Source organism: Talpa occidentalis, unplaced genomic scaffold, assembly GCF_014898055.3.
Source record: "Talpa occidentalis isolate TD23 unplaced genomic scaffold, MPIMG_talOcc4v2.1 talOcc4.2, whole genome shotgun sequence".
Taxonomy (NCBI): domain Eukaryota; kingdom Metazoa; phylum Chordata; class Mammalia; order Eulipotyphla; family Talpidae; genus Talpa; species Talpa occidentalis.
Window position 1 is genome coordinate 39,367,417 of NW_023602073.1, and position 14,041 is coordinate 39,381,457.

Sequence of the window (14,041 nt, forward strand, 5' to 3'; positions counted from 1 at the left end):
GAGGAAGGAGTTAGTTGAAGACCCAGATATAACGGCTGTGGAACTGGAAAGTTGGGCTTTGGATGGGGAGACACGTATCCTTTTTGAGCCCTAGAAGGTGGAGGAGTTGTGGCAGTTGTGTTGCTGGAGATTGTGGGCGGAGAAGGACTGCAGAGGAGGAGGCCAGCAACATCCTGGAGGAGAGTGCGGGGTGGAGGATGACATGACGAGAGATCACTAGCTCATGCCTGACCAAACAGATGAGGGCTGTCCCAGAATCCCAGAGGCAGGACTGTCCAGGCCAGTTGCTGGGAGGTGTGTGTGTCCGGATCTTCCCAAGTAAAAGCAAATAGGAAGTAACACTGAGGATCCAGAGGGATAGTAAACAAAGGCATTTTTGGGGTCAAGTACAGAGAAGCGTGTGGTAGAAGACAGTATATGAGATAGAAGGGTGAAGGGGTTGGCACTCCGGGATGGATAGGCATCACCACCTCGTTAATGAGGTGAAGGTCTCGCACTAGGCAATGAGAACCATCAGGCTTTTTTAACTGGGAGGATGGGAGTATTACAGGGCGAGTTGGTAGGAGTAAGGACTGCCTTTCCCAGGAGTCCTTGGATGATGGTTGGAGACCCTGATGGTGAGTGAGGGAGATTGGAAACTGGGGGCGAGAGGGAAAAGAAGAGGAATCCTTAAGGCGAATGAGGACTGGGGTACGATGGTGGCAACAATCAGGATAGAGATATTGCAGACCAGGGGGTGATAGTGGAGGAGACAGCGGGAGTCCTGAGGAGGATGAGGAGATGTTTGGAGCAGTGGGAGGATGAGCAGGGGAGGATCTTGGAACCATGAGCGGCCCCGAGTTTGGTCAGGAGGTTGCGACCCAGGAGTGGTGTGGGGCAAGAAGGCATGACTAGGAAAGAGCGGCCCAGTGGTCCTGGGCTGAGAAGGAGGGCCGTCAGCACCCGGAACCGAGACCTGAGAAGGATAAACTTGACTGGAATAGGAGGGGAGGACAGAGAAGGTAGCCCCCGTGTCAACCAGAAAGGAGATGGACTTACCTGCTACTGTAAACAGGGTGGTTCCCGGGAAAGGGGGAGGTTCCAGGTTTCCTGCCCTACCCAGGGAGGGGGAGAGCTGAGCAGAGAGAAGAAGCTGCAGAGAAGCTTCTTCGCTGCAGGATGGAGCCAGAAGGAGACCTGGAGGAGGCATATGGAGCCAGGAGACGTGTGAAGGAACTGCACTTGCCTTTTGGTTGTGGACTGGGTGACACAGATGTGGCTGAGAGACCCATGGGGAGGTGACAATGGTGGTTTTTGTCTTTCTTTTGATTTTGTTCTTTTTTCCCTCCAGACTAGTCTGGTGGTTTCTGATCCTTTTCTGTGGGTCCCCACTGGAAGGTGCCTGTTTGTGGTCCACCGTCAGCTGTTTGGAGGAAGGAGTTCATCGAAGACCCAGATAGATGGCTGTGGGAACTGAAAGTTGGGCTTTGAATGGGGAGACACAGTATCCTTTTGAGCCTAGGAAGGTTTGGGGCAGGCTTTGGGGCCTTGCCCTGGCCAATCCCATTTGGATGGGCTTTTACCCATGAGGGGACGGGTAACTTTGGGTGCTTGATTTAGAAACTATATTCTTTGCCTTTCCTGTATTGTTTCCTAATTGTATTAAAGTTCTTTCCCATTAAAGTCTACATGTTTTGTGTTGATGCGGTGGTTGGCAGAACCTATTTAAAGCAGGCAGGTTTGGGGGTCTGGACTGCCCCTCTCCCTGTCCTGTAACACTACCTTGACCATTACCCTGGGCTCCTCGAAGGTTATTGGGTTCAATGAGTCCGGGCCTCTTCAGTCGCAGCCGCCAAACCCAAGACCACTGGTGGAGGTGTAGCAGGGGCTGGAAGGACTGGCCCACCACAGCCAGGCGTGGAGGGACAGTCACTTTTCCAGTGACCCTGGACGTTGCAGATGGGTCACGGTCCTGGCAGGGTTTGGGGCATTGGCTGGACCAGTGGCCTTTTCTGCCACATTTGAAGCAGGCTCCCGGCGGCGGCCGGTTGGGGCCCATTGTCGTCCTCTGTTGGGCGACAGGTGCTGAGGTCATTGGAGGAGCAGGGCCTGGCGGTCTCAAGGCAGCTACTAGGGCCTGAGCTTGAAGCTCAGCCTTCTGGAGACCACAGAGTTCCCTCTCTACCCTGTCCCGTTCCTCCCAGTTGTTAAATACTGTAAAGGCCATATTCAACAGAACCTGGCCAGGGGTTTGAGGACCGACGTCAGCCTTCTTAAGCTGTTTATTAATGTCTGGGGCTGACTGAGATATAATATGCCTAGCCAGAACTGTGGCGCCTCCAGGCAAGTCAGGGTCAAGCCTGCTATGGCACTGGAGCGCCTCCATCAGGCAGCGGCTAAGGAGGGCAGAGGGTTTTTTGAGGCCGACTGGGTAATCTTTGTGAGTTTAGTAAAGACTACAGGTTTAGGTGCTGCCCGTTGGAGACCAGCTTCCTAGGTAATAAAATGTTAATAAAATGGTCTAGGTGAGCCCAGCCCCGGGGGTCCTGCCTGTGTCAGTCTGGTAGTCCCACCCTGGCTCTGGGCGGGGAAGTGCTGCAGAGCCTGGGGCCATGGTTGTGTCAGTCACAGGGACCTGTTCTGCATGGTCTTGGGCAGACCTAAAAACACATTCCCTTTTATTAGAGGTCAGGGTGGAAGAGAAGACAACATGTAATCATGACTTGTAAAGTCATAGGCTTGGGTAAGATAACGAAATTTTGGGTGTAGGTAGTGAAAGAGCCAAGATGCTTTTCAATCTGGGAGAGGACAGACTTGGACCTCTAACACCTCCTTCAGTCCAACCCACTTCCCTGAGGGGAGGGAGAAGAGGATAAGCAGAGAGAGGATGTGGCTGCTGGGAGGTGAAAAGAAAGGGGGAGGAGGGACTGGATTGGGGAGCTGGAGGAAGAGAAGAGAGAGAATTTAGAGGATCAGAGAATGCAGAGGAGGGGTTCGAAGAGGGCGCAAAGAGTCTGAGAGGAGTCTGGAGACTTAGAAAGTATGGCAGGTTTTCAGGAAGAGGGAAGGGCCGGAGCGCAAGAGAAAGGCAGCCTGGGCCTAAGGGAATTTCGGGCCACTTTTTCTGCCTATGGCAAAGGTTGTCTAAGTCAGTTAGAATTTTGGAGTCAGAATGTTAGGGGGAAAGGATGTCCTAAAGCTAATTCCATACAGGCTTTGTGGGCTCCACCCCCACTCCAGACCAAAGTCATCAGGACATTGGGAAGACAAATCCCGTCACCACCACAGGGAAGGTTGCTGGACCCGGGTTGCCCTGTAACAAAAAGAGCCCATTTCCGGCCACCTAGAGCCACTGTCCAGTTCATATTTGGGCCAGGCCATGGTGCAATAAAAAATGAGGCGCTTAGGTCTTACATCCGGCTTTAAATGTAGAGGGCCAAGGGCCTTTAGAAGGCACCCCAAGGGGGTATCTGCCAGAATGCGGGATTGCGTTGACCCCATAGTGAGTGTCCCTCTTAGGATCTCAAACGGCCTCTTAGGATCTCAAACAGAGGGTCGGGGAAGGAGGCCGGCGTCCCAGTGTCCCAAGCCTGCTCCTCAGAGAATTGAGCGGGAGAGTGAAAGGGGAAGGCGGCGTCCTGCCATCCTCTTTACCTCCAAGAAATAGAACAGGTCGTTCCCCTGAGGAGATGTCTCACCTCAGAGGGAGCCCCAAATGGAAAGCGCGGATCAGGAGGGGGTAGGATCGCTGAAAAATGAAGTGACCTCCGTGATCCAAGGGACCCTAGAGGCAACAGCTCACCCTCGGAGAGTCAAGAGCCAAGCGCTGGTGGTGCACAGGCTGGACGAGTGTTTTTTTCATTCTTCGCGATTATTTGGCGAAGTGCCGTAGGAAGAGAAGGTGGCCAACAGGAGGAAGAGGAGGATGGCCCCTCCAAGGGAGATGGTAAGAAGTTGTTGAGGCGGAAGTGGCCACATGGATTGGAGTTACCAGGAAGCCCAGTAAGGGACTAGAGCAAGTCCCAGCTCCGCTCACGTGGCATGAGAGACAGCGAGGGCCCGTTCTCCCGCAGGGAGGGTGCCCCGGGTCATGATCCTGTGGCCCTTAAGCCTTAGTGAGCTCGGAGGGGTTCCTCGCTTCCAGTTCCATAGGGAGAGGCAGAAAGACGGAGTGAACGAGAGGGAGAGTGGAGGGTTCGGGATGGGGCAGGGTCCCCATGTGGGATTGAACCCTGTTCCCAGCCAAGGTGTTGGGGGGAAAGGATGTCCTAAGCTAATCCCATACAGGCTTTGTGGACTCCACCCCCACTCCAGACCAAAGCCATCAGGACATTGGGAAAGACAAATCCTGTCACCACCAAAGGGAAAGTGGCAGGGACCTGAGGGTGGAGTTAAGCAGCCAGGTTTGGTATAAAAAAACAAACACGTGGGCCTTGGGGGTCTCGCTCTCTTGCTCGCCTCCTGGCTTCACGGCTCCTGGCTTGCAGCCAGCTCTCAGAGTGCCATTTGGGATTCCAGATCAGCAGATCAGGTAGGACGCATTTCAAACGTTTTCTCCCGGGCCTCCCGGGTGGCGCAGCGGTTGAGCACTGGGTTGCGAAGCTGCCGGCGACCTCTGTGGCGCCGGTTCGATCCCCGCCTGCTCCCCGGCCACCGGAGTAGGGTCCCACATGGCGCACAGACCTCTCCTGCCACCCGCTGCTCCCTTCAGCAGTGTACTTCAGTCCTTCTGCCTGCTCTGCTCCCCGCTCTGGCTCTGGTGAATTCTCTCACCCTCCTGCTCTTCTGACTGTACCCAGTGCATGTGTAGACAAAACAAACAAACAAATAAATAAATAAAAAAAAATGCCTCTATTAAAAAATAATAATAAAAAAATAAATAAAAAGTTGTCTCCCACTTTTCTCCCTGAGTTGTACATTTCCTCATTTGCCCTTCTCTTGTAAATAAACCTTTTATTAACCTTTCGTGTGTGCCTGCAGTAGAGTATTGATAAGTCCTTTTAAGTGCACGGGTGAGGACCCACAGTCAGGCACCACGTTTTGTATCGGGGCTGCCTATAACAAAGGCACCAGATGAAAGGTTCAGAGCGGTAAAGAAAAGGAGAGCCAGGCTAAATTTCTCAAAGGGAGGGAAAGTTTACTGTGCCACAGGTGGACCTCAGGGACCCAAGGTGGGGGTCCGTGAAACCCCATACATTGTCAGGGGAAGCAGGCTTTTATAGTGTGAGGAGGTCAGATGGGGACTGGTTTTGTAGGGCACAAAAAGATTTGTAGGGCAGGGGGAGTTTCTTTGTCCGAGAAAAGATTTGTAGGGGAGGGATCATTATCTGAATTCTCTAGGCAGGCTTCAGCATTCCTGTTCCCAGGTGGGCTTCCTGGTGGGTTTTTGCCTTCCGGGCTCCTGCATGGACCTTTCAGTAGTGAAACAATAGGTAACTTTTTTTAAAAAATCATACAATTGTACTATTATCCTTACATTTACAGAAAGTTATTTTCTTAAAAATGCTTTCTTAGCATACATTGGTTATTAATATTCTAAAGTAAAGAAGTAATAATGCTGGCTACCAGCCTTGGCAAACTGTCCTGTGAGAGATTACTGTAAGGATGAGAGGGCATGGATAAATCTGAGGGATTAGGGGGAGAGGGAGTGAGGAGATGCAAACACTTGATCAGGGTGCAGACATCATCCTGCTGAGGGTCTCAGCAGCCCTTTATTTATACATTACAAGCAAACGGAGAGTACATAAGCATATGTATTAGAGCAGGAAGATAACAATCATCACATCTTCCTCTAGAACAGCCAGGGGTTTATTTACCCTTCAGCAGAGGTTGTAACATTCTTTATTTTGAAGAAGGCACAGTTGCTAAACAAAAGTGTTCTTAGAATAGTCATTTATCTTAAACAATCATTTTATTACTAGCAAAAACTTATGTGACTGAAACTAACATTTCTATGTTTACCTTGGTGAAGGATTAACTAAGGGCTAGGGGAAACAGCCAAGCCTCCACCATATCCAATTTATGGAGGGCGACCTGAATCTGGCCCTGTATACTTTTAAAAGCTTGATCTTGTATGCTTTTAAAAGCTGACTCAAAAATGTTATGGTTCTCATCCCTCATACACTTGATAGTTAAATCAAGGGCCTGCTTTTGTTGTTGCATGGCCAGGTTAAGAGCCTGAATTTGTTGTTGCATGGCTAAGTTAAGAGCCTGAATGTGTTATTGCACATTCTCAGTATGTGAAGTAGAACATCTACCTCTCATAGAAACAAGAGAGTAGCAAATGGCGCTTACACATATTACCAAAAAAACACCCAGAAGCACAGGCTGTAAAGGGATGGCTTGTAAACCACCCATGTATGTATACAGTAGTAAAATCATGTGCCATACACTAGGCTTCATCAAATTATTTACATTAATGAAACTGGTGGTAATATTTAATGGAAGAAGGCTACTTAAATTCAAGGCCGGAAGGAAACTGAAAGAACTCAAACTAGGGATGAAACTGTATAAGCTCATGGTTGAGACCATATTTGAGTCAAAAACACACCCACAAGAGCTGTACACACAGGAAAGAAAGACTTTTCAGGACTTGAGACAAAGATTACACTGCGAGTCCTGCAGACCTAGTGTGCTTATGGTGACCAACGCAAAGAAAGTTACTTTGGGTTGGCCAACCGTGGGTGTAACTTGGAAACCACGTTGGGTGCCAAACTGTTATAGGGCGGCCCCAATACAAAACGGGTTGCCTGACTGTGGGTCCTCACCTGTGCGCTTAAAAGGACTTATCAATACTCTAATGCAGGCACAAACAAAAGGTTAATAAAAGGTTTATTTACAAGGGAAGGGCAAATGAGGATATGTACAACTCAGGGAGAAAAGTGGGAGACAAAGTTTTAAATGTGTCCTACCCGAAGCACCAATCTGGAATCCCAAATGGCATTCTGAGAGCTGGCTGCAAGCCAGGAGCCATGAAGCCAGGAGGTGAGCAAGAGAGTGAGACCCCCAAGGCCCATGTGTTTGGTTTTTTATACCAACTGTGGCTGTTTAACCCCATCCTCAGGTCCCAGCCACCTTCCCTTTGGTGGTGACGGGATTTGTCTTTCCCAATGTCCTGATGGCTTTGGTCTGGAGTGGGGGTGGAGTCCACAAAGCCTGCATGGGATTAGCTCAGGACATCCTTTCCCTCTAACAGAAGGACAGGAAGTTACCTGGGGGAAGGGAGACAGAGGGATTTTTTTCTAACTAACCTATAAAGTTTAGACAAACATATAACCATATTGTTACAGGGCAGGGAGAGGGGCAGCCCAGACCCCCACAAACCTGCCTATTCTAAATGGGTTCTGCCATCTGCCGCATTAACACAAAACATATAAGACTTTAATGGGAAGGAACTTTAATACAATTAGGAAATAATACAGAAAAGGCAAAGAATATAGTTTGTAAATCAAGCACCCAATGTTACCTGTCCCCTCATGGGTAAAAGTCCACCCAAACAGGATTGGCCCAGAGCAAGGCCCCAAAGCCTGCCACAAGTCTTAAGCATCTTCCAGTGGGGACCCACAGAAAAGGATCAGAAATAACCAGACAAGCTGGAGGGAAAAGAGCAAAATCAAAATCAAGACAAAAACTGCCATTGTCACCTCCCCACGGGTCTCGCACCCACATCTGTGTCACCCAGTCCATGACCAAAAGGCAAGCACAGTTTCTTCACATGTCTCTCGGCAACATGTGCCCCCTCCAGGTCTCCTTCTGGCTCCATTCTGCTTCCTTCCTTCTTCAGTCTCCTCTGCAGCTTCTTCTCTCTCTGCTCAGCTCCACCCTCCATTTGGGTGGGGCAGGGAACCTGGAACCTCCCCCTTTCTTGGGGACCACCCTGTTACAATCCCCCCTTTCAATTTTTATTCCACCATATCTATGGTGGCACAGATCTCAGGGTATAGTGTTAGGAGACAGTTTTTTCAGGGTTACAATGTGTGTAAGAGAAGCAACAATTAGTCAGCAGCATTGTCCATGAATGTCCAGTATGACAGTTTTCCATTACTGGAAAATAGTCCATTATCCAAGCCAAAAGAAAAAAAAAATCTGGAGCATTAGAAGCACGGGGGTGAGGACCCACAGCTAGGCAACCCGTTTTATATCGGGGCTGCTCTGTGACAGTATGATTAAAGCAAAAAACAGAAGGCTTTTTTATAGAAATCATCACCTAATAGTATATTGTTTTAATAAGATATTGATTCAATATTAAGGAACCAAGGGCCTGGAGGGCATCAGTGCCAGACAAGCCACACTGACTCTTCCCTAGCCCCAAGCTCTCAATTAAGGGAGGAATTCTCCTAATCTAACGGACGAGTTTTTCTACCTGTTATTCCTATACTTATCTAGTCAGCCTACTTTCTGCATCTAACTTTAAGATCAAGGGAAAATTCCTTTTTTTTGTCCTGATTGTTGTTTTAAGAAACTACAAATATTTCATCAGGCAGGGCCGGAGATGGTTATAGCTGTTGGTTCTCCGAATGGTTAATACAGCAGTGGTAATGTTATAGGGCGGCCCCGATATTGAACGGGATGCCTAGCTATGGGTCCTCACCCGCGCGCTTAAAAAAAGGACTTATGAATGCTCCACTACAGGCATACACAAAAGGTTAATAAAAGGTTTATTTACAAGGGAAAAGGAAATAAGGAAATGTACAACTCAGGGAGAAAATAGGGAAATAAAGTCTTTAATGCGTCCGACCCGATCTGCCGACCTGGAAACCCAAAGTCACTCTCAGAGCTGGCCGGACGCTGCGAGCTGGCGGAGAGCCAAAATGGGGATCCCCCCAAAGCCCACGTGTCTGCCTTTATACCAACTTGGCTGCTTAACCCCACCCTCAGGTCCCAGCCACCTTCCCTTTGGTGGTGATGGGATTTGGAGTTCCCAGTGTCTTTGACTTTGGCCTGGGGTGGGGGTGGAGTCCACAAAGCCTGTATGGAATTAGCTTTAGGACATCCTTTTCCCCCTAACAGTAACACTAATATTTGTGCTGTCAAGGTTATTAGCTTAACCCGTAACAAAATTGTTGTTGGCTTATTCGTGAATGCATACTCCAAAAGCTACCATACCCTTTGTCACTGAAAGGGAACTGTTAAGGAAAAGGGAACTGTTAAGGAAAAGCGAATCTTTCCCTGTTAAAGAGGCATAGACATGGAAATGTCAGTGAAAGACAAGCTTGCTTCCTTAACAAGCATGTCTAGACAAGGCCTGGCAGCCTGCTAGGCTGGTTGTTCTCCTGGGCCAGTCTCAGAGATCTGCATCCTTCCCTTTTCCTATATCAAGAATTTGTATGCTAACTAACCAATGTTATCAATAAATCACACAGTGCCATTTGCTGTCAAATTGGTTATTCAGTAATTGATCAAACAGCCTTTGCAGTTTTACTTTTAAATGCGTATTTTAACCATGGTAGAAACTAGCCATAAACAAATGAGAATCTAGCAGGAGTCAGCTAAGGATATTCCCGACTTTTCAGGAATCTGCCCCATGCCTGGACCTTTGTCAGACGACAGGAGTAGCATGGCTGCCAGCATAATAACATCTTTTTGAAAGGTTTTATTCTAGTAAAGTAGTATTTAAAGCTATAACCCACATAAAAAATTATGCATGGGAACCGTAATAATTTGTGAGACTGTAGAGACATCCTGAAAGAAAAATGTTTGAGAATCGCTGACCCAATTCCTGGGCCTGGATTGAGGGAGGCAACAGTGTGACAAAGGTCTTGGTGCAGGAGAGGAGGGGTCTCGGGGTGTGGCTCTCAAGGTCTCAGTCCCCAGAGCACTGTCTGGGGCTGGAAGGTGACTGTCGGGGCTTCCTCACCTCCCCAGTTTCACTTCTCACAGCCTGCGGCGGGTCCTCCTTCCTGGATACTGGTGAGTCACCCCAGGGCTCACTCCCCATTGCCTGGAGGTCTCCAGAGCAGCCAATCAGCAGCCCCGCGGCTCCCGTTCCAAAGTCCTCACCCGCCCGCCGGGACTCCGTCTCCCCAGCCCGGGTGGAGGCGCGTCCTGGGGGATGGGGGGCGCAGCCCTCCTGCTCCTGCTCGCGGTGGCCGCGGCCCCGAGGGAGACCCGGGCGGGTGAGTGCGCGTCGGGAGGGGACAGGGCGCTCCCAGAGGCGGGAGCGAGGGCGCGGGCGGGCGTGGGAAAGGCGCGACCTCGCCGCCGCCCTAGTTGACCCCCACCTCGGCCCCGCCCCGTCCTGGCCCCTTTCCGTCCCCCGAGACCCCAGCCTCCTCTGGCCCCCCGAGTCCCGGCCATTTTCGTCCCGCAGCCGCTTTTCAGTCTCACTTGTCTTTCACCCACTTTTGTCTCGTGTGCGCCCCCTGGGATTCGAGCCCGGGAAAGGGGAGAAGAATAGCCCGGGTCTCCCCTCCCGCCCCCAGGCCCCCACTCCCTGAGGGTTTTCTACACCACGATGTCCCGGCCCGGCCTCGGGGAGCCCCGCGTCATCTCGGTGGCCTACGTGGACGACACGCTGTTCAACCTCTTCGACAGCGACTCTCCGGGCCAGACCTTGGAGCCGCGGGCGCCCTGGGCGGAGCAGGTGCGGCAGGAGGAGCAGGAGGAGTGGGACACGTTGACGGGGATCCTAAGGGGCAGCACACTGTGGTACCGTGCGCAGCTGGACTCCCTGCGCGGCCTCTACAACCAGAGCGAGACCGGTGAGCTGGAGCGGGTCCGGGCCGGGTCAGCACCCCCATCCCCACGGACGGGGGTCGCTCAGGGTCTCCCCCTCCAGGCTTCTCTGCAACCTGCCCGGGAACAGCCCGCGGGACTTTCACCCCTTTTCATTCTGTTTATTCCTGGCGGGAGGGGGTGCGGGCGGGGTGACCAAGAAGTGACTCGGGCGGGGACAGGGTCTCACACCTTCCAGAGGATGTCTGGCTGCGACATGGAGTCCGACGGGCGCCTCCTCCGAGCATACAGTCAGTTCGCCTACGACGGCACAGATTACCTGGCCCTGAATGAGGACCTGCGCTCCTGGACCGCGGTGGACATGACCGCTCAGATCACCCTGCGCCTGTGGGTGGCCCAGGGTGTGGCAGAGGAATTCAGCAACTATATGAAGGGCAGGTACTTGAGGTGGCTGCGCACATGCCTGGAGCACGGGCAGGAGACTCTGCAGCGCACGGGTAAGAGGGGCCTGGAGGCCTCCCGCCCCCCCCTGCCTGGAGTCACTGCGGGAAATGAGTCCTCTCTCTAGTCCCGAGAGGGGGACTCCCCTGGGTTTCGTGTTCTGCACGAGAGAGACTCCCAGAGACTCCGGCTTCTCCTGAAGGACAGGGAAGGGATCCCGTCTCTCCTGAGAAAGACAGACAGTCCCTGACATCACACGTCCCCGGGTCCTTTTGACCAGGGGCCTGTTTGAGAACCACGAGTTTCTCTCTCAGTCTTGTTTCTGGTCTGAGAACATTTTCAGTTATGTGATTCCTGCTTTTCTGTGTCATTCACCTTCCACCCAGGTCAGGAATAAAAAGTCTGTGTTCCACTCCCTCTGCTTCAACCGACCCTGGGTTTTCATCCTCATTCTAGGACTTTCTAAGGAATAGGAGAATCTCACAGATTCCTCCAGATTAGCCTGTTTTTTACATGTTATGCTTCTATCTGTCACAGGGCAAACCCCGATATAAAATGGGATTTCCTGACTGTGGGTCCTCACCTGCGTGCTTAAAGGGGACTTATGACTGCTAAACTGCAGACACACACAAAAGTTTGATGAAAGGTTTATTTACACGGGAAGGGGAAATGGGAAATGAATAACTCAGGGAGAAAAAGAGGGAGACAAGTTCATAAATGCGTCCTACCCATTCTGCTGACCTGGAATCCCAGTGACCCACAGAGGTGGCGAAAACCTCGCACGCCTCACCTCGTGGCCAAGCCAGAGACTCCCAGCCACATGACCGGTTAAATACCCAAAGGGAGAGCCCAGTTGCTTAACTCCACCCTCAGGTCCTCGCAACCTTCCCTTTGGTGATTATGGGATTTGTAGTTCCCAGTGTCGTGGGGGTGGAGTCCACAAAGCCTGTATGGAGTTTCTCAGAACATCCTTCACCCCTGTCATTCCTGCCACACCGGTTGTCTTGTCCATTGTGAGGATGGTCTCATGAGGATTCCTCAGTGTCCATGGAGGAAACCCAAGATGTGAATTTTCTTATTTACCCCCTCAGATCCCCCAAAGACACACGTGACCCACCACCCCACCTCTGAGTATGAGGTCACCCTGAGGTGCTGGGCCCTGGGCTTCTACCCTGCGGGCATCGCCCTGACCTGGCAGCGAGATGGGGAGGACCTGACCCAGGAGATGGAGCTGGTGGAGACCAGGCCTGGGGGAGATGGAACCTTCCAGAAGTGGGCTGCTGTGGTGGTGCCTTCTGGAGAGGAGCAGAGATACACGTGCCACGTGCAGCATGAGAGTCTGCTGGAGCCCCAAGTCCTGAGATGGGGTAAGGAGGAGGATGTGGGCACAGAGGCTTTTCTCAGGGCCATCAGGAGCCCTTCTGGAGCCCTTCAGAGGGTCAGGATAAGGTCTGGGGCTCAGGGTATGATCTTCCCTTCCCTACCAGTGCCCCCTCCTCAGTCCTCCATCCCCACTGCGGGCATCATTGCTGGCCTGGTTCTCCTTGGAGCTGTGCTCACTGGAGCTGCGGTGGCTTCAGCTGTGATGTGGAAGAAGCAGCACTCAGGTAGGGAAGGGAGTGGGGGATCTTGTCCACTGAGGGCTTTCACGTCCCAGGGAGAACTTGCCCTGCCTGGTTAATGTGAAGTACCATCCACACACGTGTGTTGCCCAGAGGGCATTTGGTCGAGACCCCCCCTCACCTCCTTTCTTCATTTTTCCCAGTCCTGACCTGGGTCTTTAGTCACAGTTCTGGAAACTTCCCTGTTCTGCAGGATTAAAAGATTCCTTTAGGTCTTCTGACCTGACTGCTCCCTGGTCTCACATGATATTTCTTCCCACAGGAGGACAAGGAGGAAGCTACACTCAGGCTGCAGGTAAGTGAGGATCAGGGGTTTGATCCCTGAGCCCCTGGGGACAGTGTAAATGGACTCCATGGGGGAGTCACCCTCATCAGTCCCTCCTGTGGTGTCATCTCTGACCAGGTTCTGTTTTGTTCTCAACCAGGCAGCGACAGTGCCTAGGGCTCTGATGTGTCTCTCAGCCCCTAAGGATCTTTTACAATGAATCTAATGAGGCTCCTGTTGTGCACACCCTGGATGGCAGTGTGATGGTGTCACTGTTGTTTTTAACTGTGATATTGAGCATTTGTTCATATTTTTATTTTTCTATGTCTACATAAGTTGCTATGTCTATACATAATAATAAGTAAAATATAATAAATAAAAAGATTTATTTATTCATGCATACAAGAACTGGGGTACAGGCCAGATGCACGGGAGATGATAAGATTCACCAGAGACAGAGTGGGGAACAGAACAGGCAGACTGATGAAATTCCCTGCTGAGGGGAACAGCAGGTGAGACAGGAGAGGTCTGCCGCTCCATGTGGGATTCTCGCCCACCGGCCAGGATCGAACCTGCACTGCAGAGAATACGGACAGCTTCACAGTGCTGCGTTCAACCTCAGCACCTCTAAGGGAGGCCCGGAAGTCAATTTTTTTTTTTTTTTGCTGCATTTATAACACTGTTTTTTGTCCTTATTAAAATTGGGTTATTTCTTGCTGATCATTGAGGGTTTTTTTTGTTTGTTTGTTTGTTTTGTTTTGTGTTTTTTTTTGTTTATACATGCACTGGGTACAGTCAGAAGTGCAAGAGGGTGAGAGAATTCACCAGAGCCAGAGCAGGGAGCAGAGCAGGCAGAAGGACCGAAGTACACTGCTGAGGGGAGCAGTGGGCGGCAGGAGAGGTCTGCGCGCCATGTGGGACCCTCCTCTGGTGGCCGGAGAGCAGCCAGGGATCGAACCGGCGCCACAGAGGCCGCGGGCAGCTTCGCAACCCAGTGCTCAACCGCTGCGCCACCGGGGAGGCCCCTGATCATTGAGTTTTAAGCATTATTTATAAATTC

At 51.2% G+C, this 14,041-nt stretch overlaps 1 protein-coding gene across 1 annotated transcript; it reads left to right on the top strand.

The window, feature by feature from the left end:
- Positions 1 to 9,973: 9,973 nt before the first annotated feature.
- Positions 9,974 to 13,758, top strand: LOC119253190 (patr class I histocompatibility antigen, A-108 alpha chain-like). The gene is made up of 7 exons (XM_037520808.2): positions 9,974 to 10,094; positions 10,401 to 10,679; positions 10,875 to 11,150; positions 12,186 to 12,461; positions 12,582 to 12,701; positions 12,979 to 13,011; positions 13,142 to 13,758. Exons 1-7 carry the CDS (start codon positions 10,031 to 10,033, stop codon positions 13,156 to 13,158), a joined length of 1,065 nt encoding a protein of 354 aa, XP_037376705.2. The 5' UTR covers positions 9,974 to 10,030; the 3' UTR covers positions 13,159 to 13,758.
- Positions 13,759 to 14,041: the final 283 nt, after the last annotated feature.